Raw genomic sequence first — 27,784 nt, 5'->3', positions numbered from 1 at the left:
AAATACAATCTGAAGGGATCAAAAAAGTATGAAGTAAGAGGCCTTTGGACTATCTGCAAACTGGGTAATTAATCCCCTGGGAAATTAGTCATATGGTCTGCTTTTAAGGGATATTTTGAAGTTAATGACTGAATTGATTATCATAATTCTAGGGTCTGTCATTTCTAGATTAGGCATTTTACCTGCAATGGCTTCATAGAGGCTGGCTTTATACTCCAAATACTCATATTCTTCAAATCTCTGAGGTCCCTCACATAAGGCGCGACACTCCACATCTGCTATGAAATACTCCTTTAGAGCTTTCTCGAATGACTCAATTGCCTGCTCAAAATTGCCTGCTTCATAGTGTTTAACCCCTGCACTGTAATTCTCCTGCAAGACAATGAAAAGAACAGTCACTTAAGAGAAATGACAGTTGTGTTCAAATACAACATGCAAATTGATTCAGAATTATGTGTGCTAGATTTTTTGGTCACAAAGGGAAAACCAGCATGTTCCTTGACAAATTAATAGCTTCAATCAGCGTGAGAAGCAGCATGGCCTAGTGGAAAGAGCACGAGTCTGGGAGTCAGAAGGACCTGTATTCTAAATCCAACTCCACCACTTCTCTGCTGTGTGACCTTGGGTAAATCACTTAACTTCTATGGGACTCAGTTACCTCAACTGCAAAATGGAGATTAAAACTGTGAGCCTCACATGGGAAATGTTAGAGAAGCAGAGTAGCTCAGTGAAAAGAGCCCGGGCTTCAGAGTCAGAGGTCATGGGTTCGAATCCCAGCTCCACCAATTGTCAGTGTGTGACTTTGGGCAAGTCACTTAACTTCTCTGGGCCTCAGTTACCTCATCTGTAAAATGGGGATTAAGACTGTGAGCCCCCTGTGGGACAACCTGATCACCTTGTAACCTCCCCAGCACTTAGACCAGTGCTTTGCACATAATAAGCGCTTAATAAATGCCATCATTATTATTATTATTATTAAATGGACTGTATCCAACCTGATTACCTTTTATCTACCCCAGTGCTTAGAACAGTGCCTGGCACATAGTCAGCACTTAATATCATAAAAAATTTTATAAGGTACCAAGGTTATCATCACATCACACCCACTTGGGATGATATTTCAGGTGGTAAATAAGAACACATCATTTTTTTATGGTATTTTAATGCATTGAATTAAAATTTGGGGCATATTTACCATTGGAGTAAATACATATTACTTCTTCCCTGTCCTTACTTAAGAGAAACATGTCTGTGTTCAACGTTCCAGTCCAATGAGAGTCACTGGTCCTTCATACTCACTAGGTGTGGCTTGGCTTCTCGATCTATGAAGTGGACCATTTCCACTCCAGCCATCGTCTTGTAATTTTCAATGTTCTGCTGCATTTCCATGTGCTCTGGGTTGGCCATGAAGAAAGTGTGTGCAGCTTCAGCAGCTTTTTCCAGTTCGTTCAACTGGGGAATAAAAGAAAGCCAAAAAGTATGTCATTTCTACTCATTAAATGGAGGGAAGTGTGGTGTAGTGGAACTGGCTTACGTCTGGGAACCTGGGATCTAGTCAGCTCAACCACCAGCCTGCCAAGTGACCCTGGGCAAGTCCCAACTACCCTGGGGCTCAGTTTTTTTCATTAGAAAATGGGTTCATTAATATGGCCCTTGTTAACCTTAGAAGGACATTGAATGAAATAGGACAACCGATGGGAAAGTCCTCCCGAAAACAAAAGCTCTATAACATATTCAAGATATTATCATTACTCTAAAAACATCCAGCCCTCTGTTGGGTTGATGCGTAACTCTACATGGATTTATTCAGCTACTGTTTTAGACAAGGTGTTTTTGTAATATTTAAGGTTTGAGGACCAGCAACTACCTCTGAAATATTTTCCGCACATGTAGAGTTCAATGAAATCATATAAAGGAACTTTGTCCCATGTCCGGTGGTTTTCTCCTCAATACTAAGGCCTGTTTTCTGGGAAGTATAACCCATATGCTTTTAATTCCTTAACATTAAATCAAAATGGTGTGTTTCAAGTGTTATTTCACCTCTGAAACAAACTTTCAATCTTTTCACTCTGCCTCTGACTGAAAACAGGCAGGTAAACAAAACATCAGTTCCCAAAATGTTTGAGTTGGAGTTTATTTGGAGAATTCACTTATCATGAGTGATCCCTAAAAAAGACAAATCAAATTCTCCCAGCATTTGGCCTTTTCATGAAAAAGTTAAAAAAAATGAATAAGGAATAAAGTTTAATTGTTGCAATGCATGCTACACCCTGTGTAGCTCTACAGCACATCTGGTGAAATGTTAAGCTTCCAAACAACAAACCAAATATTTTTTTTTTACAGATTTAAGCATGCTTTTAATAATTACTCGGCACAACTTGTAAATATTCAGAATTCTCCTTCGTTCAAAATTGAATAACGATGAAGATAAAAATCAAATGAAAATCCTAGTGAATTTACAGTTGCTACAGTCTTGAAAACAGTCATTGTCATCAAATTTTATTAAGCATCCAAGCTATAAAAGCAACCTGAATATAACTCATCTGAAGGATCCAGCAAATAAAATGTGTGTTGCTTGGACTGAGTGAATGGGACTAGTGCGGAAGCTGGTTTTTGAGTAAACTGATAGTCTGTCCAGGAAAGGTGGGCAAATTCAGCAGCTGAGAGAGTCCTTAATTTTTTCTCAGCAATGACGACAACCTTCTCCTCTTTTCACACTCTCGCCCACAACCTCCTGCAGAGGTGAGGTTTGAAAGATAGTAAAGAGGAACCTGTCCCACAGGACTTTCCTCATTCTCTTCCCTCAACTGCCCAGCAGCCAAGACATTGGGTTGTGAGTTCAATACTTTCTTTCATTACCTTCTTTCCCTCTTGCCCTGCCACTTATCTGCCGTGTCATTTAACTTCTCTCTGCCTCAGTTCCTTCATCTATAAAACGGGGATGAAATTGATGTTCTCTATCCCCCTTTCTGTGAGCCGTATGTGGGACATGGACTGCAGGGGACCTGATAATCTTGTATCTACCTACAGTGTTTAGCATGTGGTAAATAGAATAGACCCAAAGGTGGGGGTTGGGGAGGGCGAAGGCGCCTACTCTTCCAGTGTCGGGAATTTTGAGTTGCTTTATATGGTCTGCCTAACAATGGCCAACTAAATATATTCTCTAGGATGAATCACTTAGATATATTAAGAAGCAGCATGGCATAGTGGATAGAGTACAGACCTGAGAGTCAGGTGGTCATGGGTTCTAATCCCACAGCTCCGCCACTTGTCTGCTGTATGACCTTGAACAAGTCATTCACTTCTCTGTGCCTCAAATACCTCATCTGTAAAATGGGGATGGAGCCTATGAGCCCCATATGGGACAGGGATTGTGTCCAACCCAAATTGCTTGTTTCCACTCCAACACTTAATACAGTGCCTGGCACATAGCAGGCACTTAACCAATACCACAATTATTATTATGATGATTAAGAAGTTTGAAGGAAGCAACAGGCTGGAATGCCCCACTGGAGCTGCTTAACCTGAACTTGAAGGTAACATGTATCACTAGCCCTCAATCCTTATGAGAGTCAGGTCGTGTATGTTTTTAAGCTTGTGCACAAATATAAAGGCTCCAAGAGCAAAAGCATTAACATTCACCAAGATATGAAAGCATTCACCATTCAGAGCTTGGTAGATATAGCTGGGCATACTTGGTGCTTTCAGCATACTCCGTTTCAAACCTGGAAGGAGTTTTGTTGGTCTCAGCTAAAGTGATAAGGCTGCTTGAGTTTTCTCCTACATACAGAAAGTCATCATGCTACTCTAGAATCAATCATATTTATTGAGCACTTTGTTTGAGCAGAGCACTTTACTAAGTACTTGGGAGAGTACACTATAACAGAGTTTGTAAGTGTGTTCCCTGTGCACAAGGAGCTCACAGTTTAGAGGGGAAGACTGACATTAAAAGAAATTACAGAGAAGTGCTGTGAGGCTGCAGGTGGGGTGAATAAAGGGTACATATACAAGACCAGGGTGACAAAGAAGGGAGAGGGAGTAGGGGAAGTGATAACTCACTTGGGATAAGGCTTCTTGGAGTAGATGTGATTTTAATAAGGCTTTGAAGGTGGAGAAAGTGAAGGTCAGTTCACTTCACAGGATAACAACAATAATAATAATGGCATTTGTTAAGTGCTTACTATATGCAGACACTGTACTAAGTGCTGGGGTGTATACAAGCAAATTGGGTTGGACACAGTCTCTGTCCCACATGGGGCTCACAATCTCAATCCCCATGTTACAGATGAGGGAACTGAGGCCCAGAGAAGTGAAGCAACTTGAACAATATCACATAGCAGACAATTGTCAGGATTAGAACTCATGACTTTCTAACTCCCAGCCAGTGCTCTATCCACTATGCCCTGCTACTGTTGGATATGAAGGAAGAGGGAGTTCCAGGTCAGAGGCAGGAAATAGGTAAGGGGTTGGTGGCGAGATAGCAAGATTGAGGTGCAATAAATAGATTGGTGTTAGAGGAGTGAAGTATGTGTGCTGGGTTGTAGTAGGAAATCAAAGAGGAAAGATGGGGGGGTAAGGTGATCAAGAGCTTTAAAGTCAACAGTAAGGACTTTCTGTTTGATGCTGAGGTGGATGGGGCAACCACTGGAGGTACTCGAGGAGAGGAGAAAACATGGACTAAACTCTTTGTAGAAAAATGATCTGGCTAGCAGAGTGAAGTATGGACTGGAATGAAACACAAAGCAGGGAAGGCAGCAAGGAGGCTGATGCAGTAGTTAGTTGGGATAGTATCAACCTGGTAGCAGTTTGGATGAGGAGGAAAGGGAAGATTTTAGTGATGCTGTAAAGTTAGAATGGTGGGATTTAGTGGGAGATTGAATATGTGGGTTGAATGAGAGAAATGAGTCGAGGATAATACCAAGGTTACAGGCTTGTGAGTCGGGGTGATTGATCATGGTGCATCTACAGTGATAGAAGTTTGAGATGTTGGGGGGAACAGCCAAGTAGAGATGTCCTGAAGGCAAGAGGAAATGCAAGACTCCAGAGAAGGAGAAAGAACAGGGCTGGAAAAGTAGATGTGGGAATCATCCTTAAAGACATGGTAGTTGAAGCCATGGGAGCAAATGAGTTCTCCAAGGGAGTGAGTGTAGATGGAGAATAGAAGGGGACCCAGAAATTTAGCCCTGAGGGACTCCCCCAGTTAGGCAATGGGAGGCAGGGAGGAGTCTGTAAAAAAGAGACTGAGTAGCAAGACAGATATTAGGAGAATGAGGAGAGGACAGTGTTAGGAAAGCCAAGATTAGATATAGTTTCCAGGATTAGTGAGTGGTTCACAGTATCAAAAGCAGCTGAGAGGTCATTAGGCTAGAGTGGAGGCCATTGTATTTAGCAAGGAGGAGATCATTGGTGACCTTTGAGTGCACAATTTCAATGAGTGAAGGGGGTGAAAGCCATACTGGAGGGGGTCAAGGAGAGAATTGGAGAGAAAGTTCAGATAGTGGGAATAGACAAATCACTCAAGGAATTTGGAGAGGAAGCAGCGTGGTGTAGAAGCTACAGCATGGGCCCGGGAATCAGAAGGTCATGGGTTCTAATCCTAGCTCTGCTACTTGTCTGCCATGTGACCTTGGGCAAGTCACTTCTCTGGGCCTCAGTTACATCATCTGCAAAATGGGGATTGAGACTGTGAGCCCCACAAGGGACAGGGACTATGTCCAACCTGATTTGCTTGTATAATAATAACGGTATTTATTAAGCACTTACTATGTGCAAAGCACTGTTCTAAGCACTGGAATTGTATTTGTTAAGTGCTTACTATGTGCCAAGCACTGTTCTAAGCACTGGGGTAGACACAAGGTGATCAGGTTGTCCCACATTGGGCTCACAGTCTTAATCCCCATTTTACAGATGAGGTAACTGAGGCACAGAGAAGTTAAGTGACTTGCCCAAAGTCACACAGCTGACAAGTGGTGGAACTGGGATTTGAACCCACAATCTCTGACTCCCAAGCCCGGGCTCTTTCCATTAAGCCATGCTGCTTAGTACAGGGCCTGGCACATCTAGTAAGTGCTTAACAAATGCCATAATTATTGTTATTTTATTACTTGGGGTGTTAACTAAAGGGAGCCTGGGAACAAGGGAGAGGTTTTGTTTTGTTTTAAGATAGGGCATTCTTGAGCATGTTTAAGAAGTGGAAAAGAAGCTATGGGAAAATGAACAGTTGAAGATGGTGGTGAGAGAGGGAGCAAGTGTTTTGATAAGGTGAAAAGGGATGGGGTCAGAGGCATACGTTGAAGCGATAGATTTTGAGAAGCAACAGAAAATCTCCTCTAGAGTACTACCTGGCCTTCAGGCTTCCCTTCTTTAACTGAAGAGTTCTGCAGATTACTGAGGTCTTTACAGCCCTACACTTCAAGCCAAAGGTGTTGCCTTTTCTGAGCAGGACGCAATCAGCTCCCATTTCTTCAGGCAGATCATAAGGCTTTTTCCTCATACAGGCCAGGGAAGCCTCTTTAACTCAATTTAAATCAGTTCGGGAAACCAGAATTGGCTCCCAGGGCTTATAAAACAGGTTTAACTGGCAGCTTGTCACCTTTATGCTCATGGCTTATACTCAACATACACTCAGGGCTGGTGGGAAAAGACTTAGAGAACATGTACTAATTTAACAGCTTTTTCCATTATTTTTAAGGGCTGGTTTTTTGGTTGAAGAGAGAACTGGAGTTATACATCTTTCTCCTCTGTCCCACAAAACAATCCAAAGAGTAAATGAATCACCATTAAAAACCACCTACCATCCCTCTTCCTCCCTTTCACCCCAACCCAAATTGGACTTCTTTTTGAATTGAAAATACCACAGAAAAAATGAAAGGCGATGACATTTCAACCAGCTGGGAGTAGGGTGGAGAAGAAAAGAAGAAAAATAGGCAGTTTATTGAAGAACTAACTGGGGATGAACTTCTCTGTAGGTCCCAGAGATGGGAGGAAATCCCTTTCAAAAAGAACTGGCTCATTTCATCTGTGGCTATTGGGGAGGAAAGCAAACACTTCATCGTGCCAGTAAGAACACATGGCAAGACAGGGCAGTCATATTATATGGAAATACAAATGAATACTGATTAAATCAACAGGCTTCTGACTTTGGGGAGTAACGGTTCGTTTGCAAACCTGACTCATGAAGAATTGAAACAGTGGTTCTCTAGTCTGACTTTTAGAAAAGGGACAGAGCCATTACTAACTGGGAAGAAGTAGCCATTTGGGTGTTGTCCCATAACAGAACTCAAGTGGGTGGCAGACACTCCTGAAAACAACCCCAGCATACCTCTCTTAACTAAATGGCAATCACCAATACTCCAATTTAGCTTCAGTTCAAAATCTGTGTGGGTGATGTTTCAGCAAGTTGTCAAGGAAAGCAGATATAAGAGCTCAGTGGCTCCTAAGGCTTGTGAAACTAGAGTCAATCTTGATTTCCTTCCAAATGCTGACATTCTATACATTTCACTTTTCTTTGGAAATTAGAAGAGTACCACAGGTAAATCAATGGCATTTACTGAGTGCCTATGTGCAGAGCATCTGCTAGCACATGGGAAAGTACAACAGAGTTGGTAGGCATGATCCCTGCCTAGAAGGAGCTTACAGTCTACAGGATATATGGAAAACAAAATTAATCCAGCCTGATGTTTCCCAGGAAAACTGTTCAATAGGTTATTTTCTCTGTACCACATGAAAGGTTAAAAATTTTGAGGATAAAGCTAAAAATAATTTAGCTTATTTATAGGACATCACTACCAAGTGCTTAACATAGTGCTCTGAATACAATAAGCGCTCAATAAATATGATTGATTGAATGAATCACTAGGTTCTGAACATTGTTAACCATAAAGGCAACACATACAAACTGCAAGCTAAATGTTTAAGAGCTTTTAATCTCCTAGATATCTTGATTTTATTTCAGCAACCATCGGGAAGGCTATTAAGGCGTACAGCAGAAAATATCTAAGACAAACTTTGTAATTCCCATTCCCTGGAGAAAACACCACTTTTATTCCTGAAAGGAATCTCCTTCATCTTCCTCCTCTTTCCATGAAGTCTTGATTCCAATAAACTGCCACCTCAAGGGCCTTGGGATTTCATTTAGCAACAGTGACTGTTTTGCTGAAGTGCTATGTTCTCTCTCCATGAAGTCTGTACCCATAAACAATATTAGTCGATTACTTGCCTGCTTCTCTTTGTTTTTCACCAACTCAGAGAAGCATGCACAAGACATTGAAGGAAAGTGTTGCTAACCACAGGATTCTTTTAGTTTTCCACACGAACACACTCAGTCACTTCATGAAGAGTACTTATAGGTAGCCTCTTGTCTATACTAAACATGTGGCAGAGTACAATAGATTTGGTAGACATGAACCCTGCCCTCAAGGACCTTATCATCATAATAACAATAATAATAATAGTAATTGTGGCATATGTTAAGCGCTTAATACGTGCCAGACACTGTAAATTAAGTGCTTGGGTGGATAAAGGCAAATCAGGTAGGACACAATCCCTTGCCCACATGGGGCTCACAGTCTTAATCCCCAATTTACAGTTGAGGTAACTGAGGCACAGAGAAGTGATTTACCCAAGGTCACAGAGCTGACAAGTGACAGAGACAGGATTAGAACCCAGGTCCTCTAACTCCCAGTCCTATGCTCTATCCATTAAGCCACACTGCTTCAACAGTCAAGCAGGGGGAGCACTCACTAAAATAAATTACAGATAAGAGGAATTAATAGAGTATATATGATATGTACCTGAGTATTCATCAATCTACCACACCTTAAGTATTACCTAAATACTTGAGAGGTGTAGAAGACTGAATTGGCAGTTGGGGAGATACAGGAAAAATAGGATTTCACTGTGGAAGCCCTCTTGGAAGAGATGGAATTTCAGAAGTGCTTAAGAAAGCAAAAACAAAGACAGGAAGCTCCTTTTGGGTAAGGGACCATATCTATCACCCTATTGCATTGTTCTGTACCAAGCACTCAAAACAGTGCTCTGCACACAGTAAATGCTTAAAAAATACCGTTGCTATTTCCATACCACTGATTGATTTGTCATTTCTTAAGCGGGAGGAAATTCCAGCCACAGAGGTGAGTGTGGGCAGGAAGTCGGATACCAAATGGTATATTTAAATAAAGGCAAATGCTGAGTAAAATCAATGGACTAAGTTCTTGTCCTTATGCATTTTTTAAATGATGAATGCTATTTTTCTAACAGTGACCACAGAGGTTTTCCATCATTCCTGTGCCTTCATCTTAATGATGACTCTGTTATTTTAAACTCCAATTTCCTCAGCACTTGCTTAATCCTTCAGAAATGTCCATGAAACAGTGACCCATTCATCATCACCTTCTTGTAACTATTATTTAGTAAAAACCAAAGAAAAAATTAAACAAGTTAACTGAGAAGGCGATCCACTGGAATCTGGAATAGACGCCTAAAAGAGACAGGCAATCCTCCAGTTTGGTTAACAGGAGCTTAGATTAATACTGATAAATACAGACAGCCTATTCAAATCAGAAAGGCCAGACAAGTCTAATAGGAACTTTCCAACTTAATGCAAGTTTTATTTTAAGAAACTGCTCACCACAACCATCCTCTTCCACTAACATGAATTTGAAGAAACTATATGTGTCATTGCTGGTGCTATTCAACAGGGTAAAACTGAAATATTTGTACCTGGTTTACAAGGAAAATTCTTCATAAAAGAAGTGAAAGCCAACTTCAGCACAGTAAATTACCAATCTTTGCATTTTAAGAAGCTAGGCATATTTATTCAATTTGAATTCAGAGTTAGCAAATAGGAGTCTAGTTCTAAAGAGTAACTTTTCTTCTACAGGGAAACTTGGGAATAGAAAATGCTCCCACCTTATAAATTTTCTTCATTTTTTTCTTTCATATTCTGAAATTGACAAGCTCAATGGATGGAACCTCTTCCTCTTAAACCCCATGGTGAAGTCAAAATAAGGGGAAATACTTAAAAACTTTTAAAATGTGAGCTCTGGGAGTGAGTTAAGGCTGTTAAAAATATTCCCTCTAGACTATAATCCCCTTGTGGTCAGGGCCCATTTTTCACCAACTCTGTTGTACTCTCTCAAACATTTAGTACAGCACTCTTCATAGAATACTCAATAAATATAATTGATTGATTGATTCCTATTATAATGATAACAGTCGTATTTGTTAGATGTTTACTATGAACCAAACACTCTACTAGGTGCGGGGGGTAGACACAATACAATTAAATTATGCACAGTGTAAAGAGGAGGGAGAAAAAGTATTTAATCTTCATTTTACAGAGGAGGAAACTGAGACACAGAAAAGTTAAGTGACTTGCCCAAAATCACCCAGCAGGTAAGCGGTGTTGCTTGGATTAGAACCCAGGCCCCTGAGACTCAGGTACTTGATTTTCCCATGCTCTATTCCATAGGCCATACTGCTTCTCTCATTTCAGTACAAAGTTAAGATCGTAGGAAGACACATTGGACAATATCCTGATGCAGGGGCACAGTAATTTCAAATCTAACATTTCAGATTTCAAATTTTCAGGATATATTGAGCTGAGAGAGTGGGGGATTCCTTAGCCTACTACAAGACTGGCATTGGATCCCAGAATGCACTCACCAGAGATTTCACTTGCTGCAATTTGCTAGAAATGTACATCAATCAATATATATTGAGCACTTACGGCAGTGTGTAGAGCACTGTACTAAGCACTATATAGAGTGCAGTACAAGAGAGTTGGTAGGCACAGTCCCTGCCCACAGATATAAATAGGCCCCTGCCTTGAGAAGAAAATTTAGAATGTCTGGGAGTCTACGATCTTTGGAATACACATTGAAGACCAATTAAGGGGCTCTCAATTCCTTACGGCCTGAGATTTGTAGTAAAATGGGAATATTATTTCCCATATCCTACCAAAAAGGATCAAACTCTATCTCAATGGACTCCTTTACTGCCCTTGGATGTTGAAGATTCAAAATAAGAGCACAATGACAGTCACTGCATCCATTACAGTATTACACACCTAATGGGACTAAATACTTTCTCACTGACTGGTTGATTTAGTAAATTGAAGAAAGTCCCCCTAGTAGTTATAGATGTGAATACTCCACTTTGCCAAAGCACAGCAGAGATGGCTCCACCAGGGCCATTTATGTAATAAAAGATTGTATTGAGATTGATTTCCCTCCTCCTGCCAGGGGACGTGTGTTTTCCAGGAAAGAAGGGATAATTTCATCTTCCCATCTCCTCAATTCTCTCCTTCATCCAAAGCCATGCTCAAATGAAGAGGAGAACAATGTGACTAACCCAGAGGCTACACTCCATGCTCCTTGAAGCCACCAGAGTCACGGCTTAAGTCCTCAAGTTAGGGTCTTGTGCAGGGGCTCTGAGAAGCCAAGAACATAGCTCCAGAACAGACCCGCTCAATCTCAGTTCATTCATTCATTCAATCGTATTTATTGAGTGCTTACTGTGTGCAGAGCACTATACTAAGCGCTTGGGAAGTACAAGTTGGCAACTTATAGAGACGGTCCCTACACAACAGCGGGCTCACAGTCTAGAAGTTCCACCCACCTTGGGCCATGAGTGAAACGAGTGGTAGTACCAGCATCGGGGCTACTGGCCTCTAGACTGTAAACTCAGTGTGGTCAGGAAACACGTCTACCAACTCTGTTATATTGCACTCTCCCAGGTGCTTAGTACAGTGCTCTGCACACAGTAAACCCTCAAATACGATTGATCAATAGATTGATTATTGGGGTGACGGTTCCAAGGTTCTGGCCACCAGAGAGTCAGGGAACATGTCTCATATAGGATATACATGGGCAGCAGCATACAATCTGAACCCTCCTACACCTCCAAACCACTGAGCAACACTGCTGGTCTTGTACAACCTTCCATTCATGACTTTATTAATATCTATCTCACTCTCTAGCCTATAAGCTCCTTGTGGGCAGGTAACGTGTCTGTTTATCATTGCACTGTACTCTCCCAAGTGCTCAGTATAGTGTTCTGTATGCAGTAAGTGCTCAATAAATATGATTGACTGGCTGACTGGAGGGCCCTAACCTGCTTGACATGGGCAGGGAACATATCTGCCAACTTTATCATATTATACTCTCCCAAGCACTAAGTATAGTGCTCTACATACAGTAAGCACTCAATAAATATGGTTGAATGACTTGAATGTATGGGGGAGGAGGGAGGCCGATGAAGCAGTAGCAGCAGCATTATGCTTTCACAAATGATACTCCACTGGCAAGGCTGTGGCTGCCGTTCATTCATTCATTCAATCGTATTTATTAAGTGCTTACTGTGTGCAGAGCACTGTACTAAGTGCTTGGGAAGTACAAATTGGCACCATATAGAGACGGTCCCTACCCAACAACGGGCTCACAGTCTAGAAGGGGGAGAAAGACAACAAAACAAAACATGTGGACAGGTGTCAAGTCATCAGAATAAATAGAATTAAAGCTAATGCACATCATTAACAAAATAAATAGAATAGTATTATTGCCTGTGAGCTCTAGACTGTGAGCTTATTGAAAGCAGAGACTATTTGTCATATTGTACTCTCCCAAGTGCTTAGTATAGTGCTCTGCAAACATAAGCACTCAATAAATATGACTGACTGACTGAATGAATGAATGAATGTTGCTGCCTGTTTAGTAAAGACCCTGGAAATGACTTTCCCTGTTCACTGTTATCCTTGTATTCTTATGTTGTTTTATCTTTCTGCTTTCAATTTTTCTCCAAGCACACAGGGCCAACTTCCCAGCACTCCCTTTGAGAATGTGAGCCCCTTGAAGCCCAGGACCATACCTCATTTATCCTTTATTGAATTCTTCGTCAGCTAAACAGTGCTTTGCACACAGCAAGCACCCAATCAATCAACAGTTTTACTGAGCTCTACTGTGTGTATGGCACTGAACTAAGCACTTGGGAGAACACAACTGAATGTAATTCTTGCCCTGAAGTCCAAACAAAGTTTTGAACTTGTAAGATGAAGAGGAAGGTGGTGTGGCCAATTGGGATTGGGAAAATTATGTGGAGGAGAGGATTTGGGAGTGAAAATTAGAAGGTCAGTTTGGGACAGACTGAGTTCACGGAATTGACGGAAGGACATCCACGCAGAGATGTCCTGGACGCAGAAGGAAACATAGAATTACAGAAGAGAGTGGGCAAGGCTAATGAGGTAATAATAATAATAACTGTGGTATTTGTTAAGTCCTTACTATGTGCCAGGAACTGTACCACACTGGGGGAATACAAGCAAATTGCATTGGACAGTCTCTGTCCCACATCAGGCTCACCGTCCTAATCATTATACAGATGAGGGAACTGAAGTAAAGAGAAGTGAAGCGACTTGCCCAAGGTCACACAGCAGACAAGTGGTGGAGTTGGATTTAGAACTCAGGTCCTTCTGATTCCCAGGCCCGTATTCTATCCAATTGGCCACACTGCTTCTCATTTGTGTGTCAACGGTTCAGGCAGTAGTTAAAACCATGGGAGTGGATGAACTCCCCAAGGAAGTGGAGAATGAGAAGAAAAGGGGGTCCGGAACAGAGTCTTGACTGAAAACCTATAGTTTGGGACAGGGAGCTCTCAATGCATGCCATTGAATGAATAATGAATACTTCTCAGATGTCTTCAGAAAACAGCCAAAATGGCTTACAAGGATAAGAGCAGCAGTAACGGCCAACTAGCGGCACAAGGGATTAGGGACAAACTTCCACAGTTCTTCTTCCCCTCTTTCCTTAAGCAATGTCCGGGGCCCTAGGGTGGAGTATGAGCAGGTTTGCATGTAGGGTCACATATATCTCTGGGCCCAGAAAGGGCCATGTTGCAAGAGGAATTTTTACACTGTAAATAAAAAGCTGTCTCTTGGACATTCATTCCACTCTTCGTTTTGGACACACATGAAATAAGCAACGTTTGCTACAATGGAAGGCAGACGCCTCAGTAAATTGCATATTATGTACAATAAGAAATGAATTGTCTCCCTGTCTCCGTTCAAGTTCTAGAAAAGTTGCCTTGGTCATTGCCAGGGATTTCTGGGCCTTGACATCTGAGCTGGAAAAATTCACCTGGCAAAAGACAATCATGATTTATATGACCAAAGCAATAATTCACCCCAGCAAGGAAAATTGTGATCTGGAAAGGACAGAGATTTCTTTAATGTACATTACGGTATAACAACACATACTGTTATGTTCACCATTCACCTCTACATGGCTTCCATCTGGTTTTCATTATAGTATGGTTACATGAGCACTGTCTTTTCCCCACTGAGCCACACTGAAACCCCTATCCTTTTATGACTTCATTATTAACTGCCAGCCAATTAGTAATTGCTCATACCAAAGTTGTTCTTTTCAATCTTCACTAAGCTGAGTCCCATTTTTCAAAGTGTGCCTCTTAAAAAGGCAATAGGAAAAGGTTGTAATAGCTCATTGGGGCTTGTCATACAATCCCATTCAAAACATTCTTCACAGATCAGTAGTAAAACAGCCAACAGAGCATCTAGAGGAAAATATTCAAAAGTCCTCTTAAAATGGGAAGCAGTGCAGCCTAGTCGAAAGAACACTGGTCTGGAAGACAAAGGCCCTGGATTCTAATCCCAGCTCCTCCATTTATCTGCTGTGTGATCTTGGGCAAATCACTTAACTTCTCTGTGCTTCAGTTTCCTCATCTGTAAAATGGGATTCAATACCTGGTCTCCCGCCTATTTATACCATGAGCCCCATGTGGGACCTGATTATTTTGTATCCCTACTTCAGCACTAGTACAGTGCTTGGCATTTAGTATGCACTTAAATCCACAAATATTATTATTATTATCGTCTATATAATTCTTTTATGAAAGAATCAAAGTTAATTTTTTAAAGGCACTATTTATTAAACCATGATAATAACCAGATTTCAGTATTTGCAAGATTTCCTGAGATTTAAAATCCAAGCCTACTGATCAAGATAAGAAAAAAAATACATTAGACTCTTACTTCTGCTGCTGGGAAAGATGGCTCATTCAAACAGCTCCCAGATCATCTATTTATAATTAGTCTGGCACAATAATTGCTGGGTAAGATTTTCAAGGTTAGCAGATACACCCATTTTTGTCATGCCTTATTCTAAAAGTTTTCATAATCTCCTGTCAGATCAATGTTTATGAAATACCTAGGCCTCACCTATGTGAGAACTGCAGAAAGACAAGCCCATATATCAGGACTTTTTTGTATTATGCCTTTATTATTCCAGGTTCTTATCTGATTTTAGAGATGCATACGTCCAGAGGGTTATGGAATTCCCATTAAGGGGGAAGCTTTTTATAATGCTACTCATTTAGAGCTTATTATGTGCCAAGCTCTGAACTAAGTGTTGGGTTAGACAAAATAATCAGGTTGGATAAAGTCCCTCTCCCTAATGGGCTTATAGTCTAAATAAGAGGAATTAGAATTTAATCCCCATTTTGCATATGAGGAAATTGAAGCCCAGAATAGTTAATAGACTTGTCCAAGGCCATGCAGCATGCAAAGGGCAGAGCTGCGATTAGAACCCAGGTCCCCTGACTCTTAATCCTGTGCTCTTTCCCCTAATAATAATAATAATGTTGGTTTTTGTTAAGCGTTTACTATGTGCCAAGCACTGTTCTAAGCACTGGGGGGATACAAGGTAATCAAGGTTGTCCCACGTGGGGCTTGCAGTCTTAATCCCCATTTTACAGATGAGGGAACTGAGGCACGTGGAAGTTAAGTGACTTGCCCAAAGTCACATAGCTGACAAGTGGCGGAGTCGGGATTAGAACCCATGACCTCTGGCTTCCAAGCCCGTGCTCTTTCCACTGAGCCATGCTGCCTCTCTAGCCACTCTGCTTCCCTCAGAGCTTGTGTATTTTAGAATATTTGCACACTGGAGTTGAATAAGATTAACCTGATCTATTGAAACATTAAAATGTGAGAGGTAGGGAAAAAAAGTGAGATCTAAAGATCCCAGTTTGACCACTTGTCTGCTATGCAACCCTATTAGTACAGTGCTCTGCACACAGTAAGAGCTCAATAAATATCGTTGATTGATCTAAAAGTAAAAGAAAGCATATCCCAAAATGATTTACTTGACTGTTTTTACTTAATGCAAGAGTCAAAAAATGCCAAGTCCATTAACATTCCCTTGGAGGAACTGTCCATGGATTGTGACAAAAAAGAGATCTGTTTTTATTTATGGTACTCACCTTCCCTCTTAGTTGATTTTAAAATTATTCTGATGAGAACTCTTCTCCCCACTACCTCGTCAAGCACTTAAATTCATTTTATCATTAACAACAATGGCAATAATAATGATAATAATTATGGCAATTGTTAAGCATTTACTATGTGCCAAGTGCTGGGACAGACACAGTACAATCAGATGACACTCAGCCTGTGTCATACATTGGGTTCCCAGATTAAAAGAGAAAGAGAATGGGTATTAAAATCTTCATTTTCAGATGAGGGAACTGAGGTACAGAGAAATTAAGTCACTGACCCAGGGTCAAGTATCAGGCAAGGGGTGTATCCGAGATTAGAATTCATGTCTCCTGACTTGATTCTGTGCTCCATCCATTAGGCTAACCGTGAAGCTATGTAAACAGCAACACCTAAATTAGACCTTATGTATGACAGGTTATCAACTCAACCTGTAAACAGCAATGCAGGAAAATGTCTGGTTCAGAGAATCAGTCAAGTAAAGAAACTGAGGAGAAAATAAAATCTTCATCTTGACAAGCAGAATGCTTTGTTCTTTCCTCACACAGTTCAAATATACATCAGATTTGAAAATACATTTGGAATAAACACAGACACCCATAAGGTCAAAGATGTAAATGGATGGAATGGAGTTGTATAAGTAAATGTAAAGATGTGACAGGCTCAGATAAAGCAATATTTTAGACAGCGAAAAAGAGACATTTAATCTAGAAATAGGATGAAGATTTTTTTTCCCCATTATGGAATTCATGTGAATATCAAGATCTGTAAATGAGCCTGATAAATGAATTAAAGATGGGGTAATTTCATTCATTTCCTAAGGTTTTTGGGAACACATCTGCTCCAGCATTTTTGTCCTTAAACTAAAGCTACAAAGGAACACAAAGCCACACAGAGCAAATCCTGATCCACAAACTCCCAGCCTGGCATTCTGAGCAAACCCAAGCTGTGTGTAATGTCCAGTTTTTGATGTGAGAGAGGTAGCCTAATTATCTGAGACTGAAATGCCTGCATGCTGATGAGAGTTGAGCATTAGACCCCAGCTTAGATGTCTCAACCTCTTAGTTTCACACATTTTACTCTTTTACACAACCTTCCACACAACATCTGAAAAATTGTCCCAGTACTCCGGCTGCTCATTTCATAGACGATTCTATCTGAATTTTGACAAGGTGAGATTGCACCCACCATGGAGAAGGACAAAAAAGCACATGGAACAGATCCATTTCCTAATTCATTGCCCATTATCTAGTTCAACTAACATTATTCTACAGCATACTAGTTAATATACTAGACTTTTCTAAGAGAGGCTCAAGTCAGCCCGCCATTCCTCTGCCTCTAACCTCCTCACTGTACCTCGTTCTTACATGTCCCACCATTGACCCCTGGCCCACATCCTTCCGCTGTCCTGTAATGCCCTCCCTCCACACATCTGCAAAGCTAGCTCTCTTTCTCCCTTCAGAGCCCTACTGAGAGCTCACCTCCTCCAGGAGGCCTTCCTAGACTGAGCCTCCTTTTTCCTCTCCTCCTCCCCATCTGCCCTGCCCTACCTCTTTCCCCTCCCCACAGCACTTGTATATATTTGTACAGATTTATTACCCTATTTTACTTGTACATATTTACTGTTCTATTTAGTTTGTTAATGATGTGCATATAGCTTTAATTCTATTTGTCCTGACGATTTTGACACCTGTCTACACATTTTGTTTTGTTATCTGTCTCCCCCTTCTAGACTGTGAGCTCGTTGTTGGGTAGGGACCATCTCTATATGTTGCCGACTTGTACTTCCCAAGTGCTTAGTACAGTGCTCTGCACATAGTAAGTGCTCAATAAATACAATTGAGTGAATGAATGAACGAATGGTGCTTACTTACTGTTGAGTCACTTTGAGAGAAAGGGGACGTTTCTCCAATGTGAAGAGTTGTTCACCATTCAAGTATGACCATCATCAACAGAAGTAGTAGGCATAAGAGGATTTATTAAGCACTTGCTGTTACAGAGGGGCACAGTATTTACACTATTTGATGGGTGTCCACCTGGGACTGTACAGTAAAAGCCATGGTCCTATCCATAAGGAGTTTATTATTTAATGAGGTCCTAAAAAAGCTAGTTACAACTCTCTAAGAACCGTTTTAGACCTCCAATCTGGGTCTTTCCATGGCCCAACCCACCACACTTTCTACACCAGAAAGCTACCACCAGGGATATCAGATTAAATAAGGGCAAGTATCCCTCAGGTAACACCACATTTATTTGCATAATTGCTTCCATTTCAAAATTACCCCTCCCCAATTTGAGGAGGAAACTTTTTTTTTTTTTGTAAGATGGGATAGTGGCCCCCAGGATAGAAAGAGGAGAAGCATAAGAACAAACAAGACCAGCATGGTTTAGTGGAAAGAGCATGAGCCTCAGAGTCAGAGGACCTGGATTCTAATCCTGACTCCACCACTTGTCTGTTTGACCTCAAGCAAGCCATTTCACTTCTCTGTGCCTCAGTTTTATCAGTTGTAAAATGGGGATTCAATACCTGTTCTCCCTCACATTTACACTATGATCTTCATATGGGACAGGGACTGTTTATGAGCTGACTAGTTTATATCTACCTCAGTGCTTAATCCAGTGCCCGGAACCTAGTAAATGCTTTAAAACTGCAATTATTACCATTATTATTATCAGTATCATTATTATTAACACTACAAATACAGTCTCAAATACAGGCTCCCTGGTTAATCATTATCATTGCTTAATACAGTGCTCTAAGTAAGGTCTCAATAATACCATCAATTGATGATTGATTATGCTAATATATGTTAAGCACCTACTCTGTGCCAAGCACTTTACTAAATTCCGGGATAGGTGCCAGACAGTTTCTGGCCCACACAGGGCTCATAGTCTAAGCAGCATGGCTCAGTGGAAAAAGCATGGGCTTGAGAGTCAGAGGTCATGGGTTAAAATCCCAGCTCCACCAATTGTCAGCTGTGTGACTTTGGGCAAATCACAACTTCTCTGTGCCTCAGTTACCTCATCTGTAAAATGGGGATTAAGACTGTGAGCCCCACACGGGACAACCTGATCACCGTGTATCCTCCCCAGTGCTTAGAACAGTGCTTTGCACATAGTAAGTGCTTAACAAATGCATTCCTTATTATTACTATTAAGTCGGAGAGAGAACAGGTTTTGAATCTCCATTCTACAGTGAGAAATATGAGGCACAAAAGCATTAAAGTCACTTGCCCAAGCAAATGGCAGAGCTGGGACCCAGGTCTGTGACTCCCAGGCCCCCTGGTCTTTCCACTAGGCCACACCACTTCTCACTAAACCATGCTGGTTAATTATCTACAGCCCTATCCTCATTCTTTGCATTTATAAAATCCTCCTCTCCAAGAGACAACCAGCAGTGTTTCCTGGTCAGGAAGGAAGTTATTACACTTGTTATTCTGTTTGTTCTAGTTCTTGGAAGTAGCATACAAAGAAGTAATATCAGTCCTCTTTTTTCACAGAAAAGACAAGGCACAATTTGTGCAACTCAATTTTGTTATAAAGTATCAATCCAAGGCACCTCAGTTGCTCTCTAATTTTGGGAAAAAAATGGCCATCTAGTTATTCATTCTTCTGTCCTGAAAGCTTGGAAATCTCCATAAGAAATATTTCTAGATCTTATGCCACTTTCAAGTGCTGAAATCTGTACCAGAGGATTCTGAAGTTGGATTGCGATATAAAGTCAGGAAGCATATGGTAGATAGACGAGAATTCCAAGTGACAGAAAGCAAATTGTTGTCACAGAGGCAGCTTGGAGGAGACATTTTTGAATTTTCCAAAAAGATCAGTTCTGAATCTCATTTTAACATATCCACTGTCTGTTGTAAACAGCTTGTGTGCTTCTGCATGAGCCCAGTGAGAGTTTCCTTTCATGTCTGACAATGAGGCAATGTCTTGGGAGCTTAATCCATGGGTTGAAATTGCAGCTTTCACAAGGGCTAAACACGAGCACCACGCACTGTCATACCACTGCAGCTGCTCTTGCTCATCCCTTGGCCTCTCTTGATTCTCCTCTGTGGTTCTGAAATGTTCCTGACCTCTGCCCAAAGTTCACCACCCCTCTTCTGAATGCTGAATGTCAGCAAATAGTCCTCAGTACTGTGGCTCTGTTCGAGGGACACATCAACAAAATACAAACCGTCTATGTCTACTCATGTGGGAAGTAGACTTGAAAGTTCTACAAGGAGCCTGAATCCAGAAGCACTTCAGTATGTAATAACAATAATAATAGTAGTATTTGTCAAGAACATTCTAAATGTCAAGCACTGTACTGAGCACTGGGGTAGAAAATGAAGTTGGATGCAGTCCCTGCCCACAGCTTAAGGGAAAAAGACAATAGGTATTTAATCCCCCTTTTAAAGATGAGGAAATTGAGGCACAGGTAAGCTAAGAGACTTGTCTAGAGTCACACAACAGCCAAGTAGCAGAGTCATGATTAGAACCCCAGTCCTTTGATTCCCAGGCCTGTGGCTCTTTCCATTAAGGCACGCTGCTTCTTAAGGGCTCAGTGAAAAAGAGAGAAATCAGAATATTGAAGCCTTGAACAAGTTTGATGGCAACTGATTTCAACTATTTCTTTGATGATTTGTTATGCTATATTTTCTTTCAAGTATTTGATCTGAAGAGCTGCCCACTCTTTCAAGGAGCTTAAACTGAAACTCTCAGAATATGGGGAGACTTTTCTGGCTCTAGTTAACTGGGACCCTCTTAATTCCTACACATACAGCAAGTTGTTAATAAGAAAATGTATCAAGGAAGCCTAGGTTTGAAGAGATTCTTCTCCAGAGGTTAAGCTGTATTGTGAAATGCTTCAAGTCTGTTCTATAAAGTTACCACAGCAACCTTAACTGCAATGAGTAAAGAGCTTGGGAAGCTCCTCAGTGTTTAACCCATTTTGTTGAAACAGGCCAGAAAAGCGAAGTTCAACACCTAGCAGGGTACGGGAAAGTGGATTTTCAATACATAGCATTGCTGTTGGTAATGTTGAAGCTCTAAATGAAGCAGACAAGCTATCAATCAGTTATATTTATTGAGGGCTTATTATTTGCAAATTATTTGCAATTGTACTAATTGCTTGGGAGAGTATACTATAAAAGAGTTGATAGACATGTTCCCTGCCCACAAGGAGCTTACAGTCTTGTGAGGGAGACAGACATTAATATAAATAAATGATGGATATATACATAAGTGTAACAGTGCTGGCAAAAGAACCCAAGTGCAGGGCAATGCAGAAGAGAGGAAATAGAGGAAATGAGGGTTTAGTCAGGGTAGACCTCTTGAAAGAGATGGAGCAAGAAAAATGATTTTATAATGTTCCTCCAGGAAGAAATAATAGCTGAAAATGTATCCTGAAATATACAAAGCTATTTATCATGGTACAATTATAAATACTAAACAAAATTATTTCTTTTTATGGTATTTGTTGAAAACTGTTCTAAATGCTGGGGTAGAAACAAGTTAATCTGGATGAATACAGTCCCTGTCCCATATGAGGCTCATAGTACTAAGTACGATGGAGAGCAGTCAATGAATCCCTATTTTGTGGTTGAGGAAACTGAGGCACAGAGAAGTTAAGTGGCTTGCCCAAGGTCACACAGCAGACAAGTGGTGGAGGTGCAATTAGGGAAGCAGCATGGCTTAGTGGGAAGAGCACAGGCTTGGGAGTCAGAGGACATGAGTTCTACCCAGCTCTATCACTTGTCTGCTGGGTGACCTTGGGCAAGTCACTTTACTTCTCTGTGCCTCAGTTACCTCATCTGTAAAATGTGGACTAGAACTGTGAACCCCATGTGGGACAACCTGATTATCTTGTATCTACCCCATAGCTTAGAACAGTGCTTGGCACATAATAAGCACTTACACATACATACTTATTATTATTACTATTGTCATTATTATCATTAGAACCCACGTCCTATGACTCCTAAGTCCGTGCTCTTTCCACTAAACTATGCTACTTATCTTAGTGGGTGGGGTGGCTGGCAGTATCAATTTTGAATGGCATTATGACTGCTGAGCCAAAATTTGTTCTATGTGCTGAATCAAATATTTTGGGATTCTCAGAACAACAACTCTCAGGGAAGCACTGTGGCCTATTGGATAAAGCATGCACCTGGAAGCCAGAATACTGTACTAAGTGCCTAGGGGAGTACAGTAAATCAGAATTGGTAGGCATGTTTTTTGCCCACAAGTGTAGCCACGTGGCCTAGTGGAAAGTTCACGGGCCTGGGAGTCGGACGATCTGGATTCTACTTCCAGCTCCACCACTTGCCTGCTGTGTGACTACCCCAGTACCTAGAACAGTGCTCAGCACATAGTAAGCACTTAACAAATACCATCATCATCATCATCATCATCATCATCATGGCATTTATTAAGCGCTTGCTATGTGCAAAGCACTGTTCTAAGCGCTGGGGAGGTTACAAGGTGATCAGGTTGTCCCACAGGGGACTCACAGTCTTAATCTCCATTTTACAGATGAGATAACTGAGGCCCAAAGAAGTTAAGTGACTTGCCCAAAGTTACACGGCTGACAATTGGCGGAGCCGGCACTTGAATCCACGACCTCTGACTCCAAAGCCCGTGCTCCTTCCACTGAGCCACGCTGCTTCATCATAGTAAGCGCTTGACAAATACCATAATTATTGTTATTAATTATTATGAGGTTAGATGAGAGAATGTTTACAAGTCACTAGAAACAACTGAGGCAATTGGGAAGAAGTAAAACAGATATGCTTGGAATTTGGGCAACATCCTGGGATCAATCAGTCAGTCAATCATATTTATTGAGAGCTTACTGTGTGCAGAGATCTGTATTAAGCACTTGGGAGAGTACAGTATAGCAATAAACAAACATATCCCCCACTCACAACATGCTTTCAGTCCAGAGGACGAGCTTACAGTCTAGAGGATCGATACGCAAAATTCTCAAAAGTCCTATGGGCAATACAAGCAGGTGAAGGATGAATTTGAGAGGTACATGAGGCCAAATGTGTCTACCAATTCTGTTATATTGTACCCTCCAAAATGCTCATAAGCGCTCAATAAATAAAATTGATTGATTGATTGAAAACCTCCACTGCTTGCCTCTCCTGAAAGATATCTGGAACATTGAGTAATCAGTTTACTCCTTCATGGGCACTTGATCAAAATTAATTTGCAAGGAAAATGACCTTGTTCTGTAGCACAGGTTCTACTGGTTTTCACTGTGGTCCCGTCACTGGTTCCTGGAGGAGGTCACAACCCCAGGTAGGAGGGCAAGTAACGTACCCCTGGATTCCATGTCTCCCAGAATAACTAAGGGAGTTTAGGGGCACCCGCATTCAATGGCATTTATTGAGCACTTACTCTGTGCAGAGCACCATACTAAATGCTCAGGAAAGTACATTTCAGTAGAGTTGGTAGACACGATCCCTGGCCACAAGTAGCTTAAACAAGCCTAGCCTAGCCAACTTATTTCCTCCTTGCCTATGTAGTGAGCTCCACTTGGTTTAGAAAAAAAGAAAAGTCACTACATTCATTTTCCAAATATGGAGCCAAGCTAAATGCCAGGGTTGGTAAGCAAATAGAAAAGAGCAAAGCCCAGTGAAAGCTGACTGCTTGCTCTCCCAGTACAGAGGAATGCAGTAGGTTCTCAGGTAGACCTGGATCAATGAGGCTAATGTTGTTTGTTTTGAACCACATTTTCCTCCTCTGGAATGAACACCTGTATTTAAGTCAAAAAGGAAAGTATTTGTTTTTATTGAAAGTGACTGTGCAGATTCAGTTTAACCCTGCAGCCCCTTTGGGCCCAGGGCTGCTGAATTCTGCAGGGGCCTCCACGTGACATCATTGCATCACGCTGATGCTTATGACAACATTGGCAACATTTTCCTAGCTTAACTGATTAGTTCCCAGTGAGGAGCCTCCTCTTTTCTCACTGTGGCTCACTATCACTACTCTCCATGCCCAGCAGAGACTAACTCTTCTCATGTATGCTCCGGATAATGAAGCTATTAGGACTTCAGCCATTAGGAAGGATCTGTGCTTTCCCAGAGCTGTAGCTGGTGCACCTCAGCATAGTCAACTTTCTCACCAGCAGAAGGAGGGTTTGGAGGCAGAGGAAGAAGAGGAGAGCATAGACGAGGAGTGAGTTCCTGCCTCCCTTTTGTTCCCTTACAAGTCTGAGGCTGAGCCCGGATCTTCTGACCCAAGCTGGCTGAGCCTGGGGTTCCCCTTCTACTTTAGCACAGTGTCGCTATCACAGGCCAGAACTGCAGGGAGATGAGGGAGGGACTTCTTCTTCTAGAGGGAGAGTGATTGGGGAGAAAATGTGGTCTGTCTGGCCACATTTGAGTGCTGCTTTGGATGTGGGCTGGAGCAGCAGCTGTGGCTCACACAGCTTGGGGGAAACATTGTCGGGTATTCAGAGGCCCTGCTCCCCTAGATCAGTCTCAGTAGGACAGCTTCCTTGGGCCAGTGATCATTCCAAAAATCCAAGCAGCATTGTGTTTTGATCCAGAGCCAGGGGGCTTTAAAAACTGGATATATAATAATGCAAAGGTTCACTTAATCCCATAGTGGGATGTTCATAAATCTTTACTTATTACATCACCCTACATAAGCTGACCAGAAACCCCACATTGGTCAGAACTACAGGCTGAAAGTAAAAAAAAAAAAAAAAATTCCAATTTGAACATCACTGCTAGTGGTGCCACCAGCAGAGGCAAGGGTGTTGCCCAGTGGGTCATAGGGGTAAGGAAGAAAGTGAGCATGGGTTCAACTGACTGCCAGGGAAAGAGCCCAGATTGTCCGAATAAGTTCTTGTTCCAGGCTGAGGGCTGTGTCATGCCATGAGAGGACAAGGGGTGGTCCAACTCAACTCCCTGCCCTTTCTGGCTTCAGGTCCTAGTGCTTGGCAAATGACAGGAAGGGTATGGGCAAGGGACCAAAGTCCCTCTGGCCCTGAGCCCACGTGGGTGGGGGTTCCACCCACTGCCAGCTAAAAGGGATCCTCCATCTGTGGAGGAACAATTTTCAGCCTGAAACAGCCCTTTCCCGGGACTTTTTCTTTCACTAGAGCAGAGCTCCAGCCTGTTCCAATTTCCTTACAAGCACTGCAGGGTGTCACATTTTGGGAGTTCCACCCAGCCCCATGAATGGCTTCTGGCAGAAACAATTACAGTCTGCTTATTTGGCCAGGGTTGGAGGAGGGTGCTCAGTCATGATAACTACCAGCTACCTTCTCCTCTTCCCATTTCCTCTCAGATGAGCCTTCCCGGGAATGCCTACCACAGTTAGAATGGCATTTTATGGCTCACCAATCAATAGTATTCATCAAGCATTTATTATGTGCAGAACACTGGAGTAAACAATTGCGAGAGTACAAGAAAGTTAGTAGATATGATCACTGGTCTCAAGGAGCTTACTACAAGGAAAGGCTATGTTAGCAGGGGTGGCAGCCACTACTATTTTTAATGGTATTTTTTTAAGCTCTTACTACGTGCCAGGCACTATACTAAGTGCTGGGGTAGATACAAGCTAATCAGGCTGGACAGAGTCCATCTCCCACTTAGTGCTCATAGTTTTAATACCCATTTCACAGATAAGGTAACTGAACTACAGAGAAGTTAAGGGACTTGCCTAAGGTCACCCAGCAGACAGGTTGCAGAGCTGAGATTAGAACCCAGGTCCTTGTGACTCCCAGCCCATGCTCTATCCACTAGGTCATACTGTTTCTCATTACTACCACATACATCCCCACCACTTGCTCCCAGGTGGCCAGGGTACTGATTTGCAGTGGAGGACAGCCCATGAAGGACGGTGATAGTGACCATTTATTTTCTCCAACTCTCTTTCGGTCCTCCTCTTCAGCCCCACTGCCTGTAAACCCTGACCCTACTCTGCTTATAGCACACAAAGAGCAGGTATCAATTGAGGAAGCTGAAGGACAGAAGTGCAAAGAACTGCCCAGGCTACACAGGTAGTTTTAAAGAAAAAAGGGACAGAATATAGAATTCCTGATTTTTTCATCAACCTGTGTCTTTCCACCAGATAATTCTATTTCCGTTGGATACAGTCAGGTGCCCCTACTTGTCCACAGATCTGAATGGGTGACTCCCTTAAATCAATACTCTAAGAGGCATAAATGAAAAAGGCTCCAGGCAGGTTGAGTAGTAAATGTGACAGTTGCAAAAAGGGGCAGTGGGAAAGGTATAGCTAGTGGCAGATTTCCCAATAGACCCCAGCCCAGAGCAATTAACTTGAAGGTTGAGGTGGCTATATTTTTTGGAAAAAAATACAAAAATGTATGAAATTTTATATTAATAAAGATGTCTATATTTTTTGCCAGTTGCAGTTTATACCCCACAAATGATATGAGCCCACTGCAATGTAATGACCAATGTAGTAGGATCCTTGGAACCACCAAGTTGATCTGGATGTCAGACTGTACCAGCAGTAGCTCAATTACATATACACATACAAGAGATGCCTTAATATTATTTAATAAGGGACTACAATATGTTTGACAACACAAGGACAGACCCATTCCTGGGTACTGTCAGTTGTGCATACGCCTTATTTGCCACACTCATAAATGCTGTCACACACTCTCTAATTTAACACTATATCTATCCACACATTTATTTTTTTCACTGTGTGTGGTACCACATGCATCAACCTTTCTTTTTATCTTCTACCAACAGATAAATGAGGAGACAACAGCTATACAGTTGGCTTTACAGGACTACAGTGAACAATCTTACAGCCTCTCAACAGCAACGGCACCCAAGATCCTTAAATAATTACCCAGAAATTTTTTAAGGTATTTGTTAAGCACATACTATATGATAAGCATTGTTCTAAGCACTGGAGTAGATACAAGTTAGGTTAGGTACAGTTCCTATCCTACATGGGTCTCACAGTCTATGTAGGAAAGAGGACAAGCATTGAATTCCCATTTTACAGTTGAGGAAACTGAAGCACAGAGAAATCAAAGTAACTTGTTCAAGGTCACACAATAGGCAAATGGCAGAGCTGGGATTAGAACCCAGATCCTCAGACTCTTAGGTCCATGCTCTTTCTAATAGACCAAGATGCTTCCCTAGTAGTTTTGGGGAGGTGTTAAGGCATCATGAATCACCCTTTTCTAAAAGTATCAAAAAATCAAAAGTAGTATTAAGAAGCTTTTTAGGATATCTGAAATTTGTCCTTAAAAATGTCAATCATATTTACTAAGCACCTGCTGCGCACAGAGCATGACACTAAGTGCTTAGAAGATAAAAAATATCATTAGTAGACATGATTGCTCCCTCCTCAAAAGGCTTACAATCTAGCAATAGAGGGAATGAGGGAATGGAAGAGGAAATGCTTGGATTCTGACAATATGAAAGTGCTATAAAGAGAATAATTTGATAAAGTGATCCAAGAAAAGATAAAAGCAGAGATAAACTGGGAAAATTTCAAGGGACAAGTATCCAT

General features: G+C 41.6%; 1 protein-coding gene across 1 annotated transcript in view; it reads right to left on the bottom strand.

Annotated features, from left to right (window-relative positions):
* Positions 1–27,784, bottom strand: part of P3H2 (prolyl 3-hydroxylase 2) — a 143,350-nt gene that overhangs the window by 32,937 nt on the left and 82,629 nt on the right. The window contains exons 2-3 of the mRNA XM_038749107.1: positions 1,300–1,452; positions 183–372 (exon numbers count right to left, since the gene is read on the bottom strand). Coding sequence (XP_038605035.1) covers positions 183–372; positions 1,300–1,452 — 343 coding nt within the window. The remainder of the gene's footprint in view (positions 1–182; positions 373–1,299; positions 1,453–27,784) is intronic.

This window comes from Tachyglossus aculeatus, chromosome 7 (assembly GCF_015852505.1).
Source record: "Tachyglossus aculeatus isolate mTacAcu1 chromosome 7, mTacAcu1.pri, whole genome shotgun sequence".
Taxonomy (NCBI): domain Eukaryota; kingdom Metazoa; phylum Chordata; class Mammalia; order Monotremata; family Tachyglossidae; genus Tachyglossus; species Tachyglossus aculeatus.
This window is presented reverse-complemented; position numbering and strand designations above follow the sequence as displayed.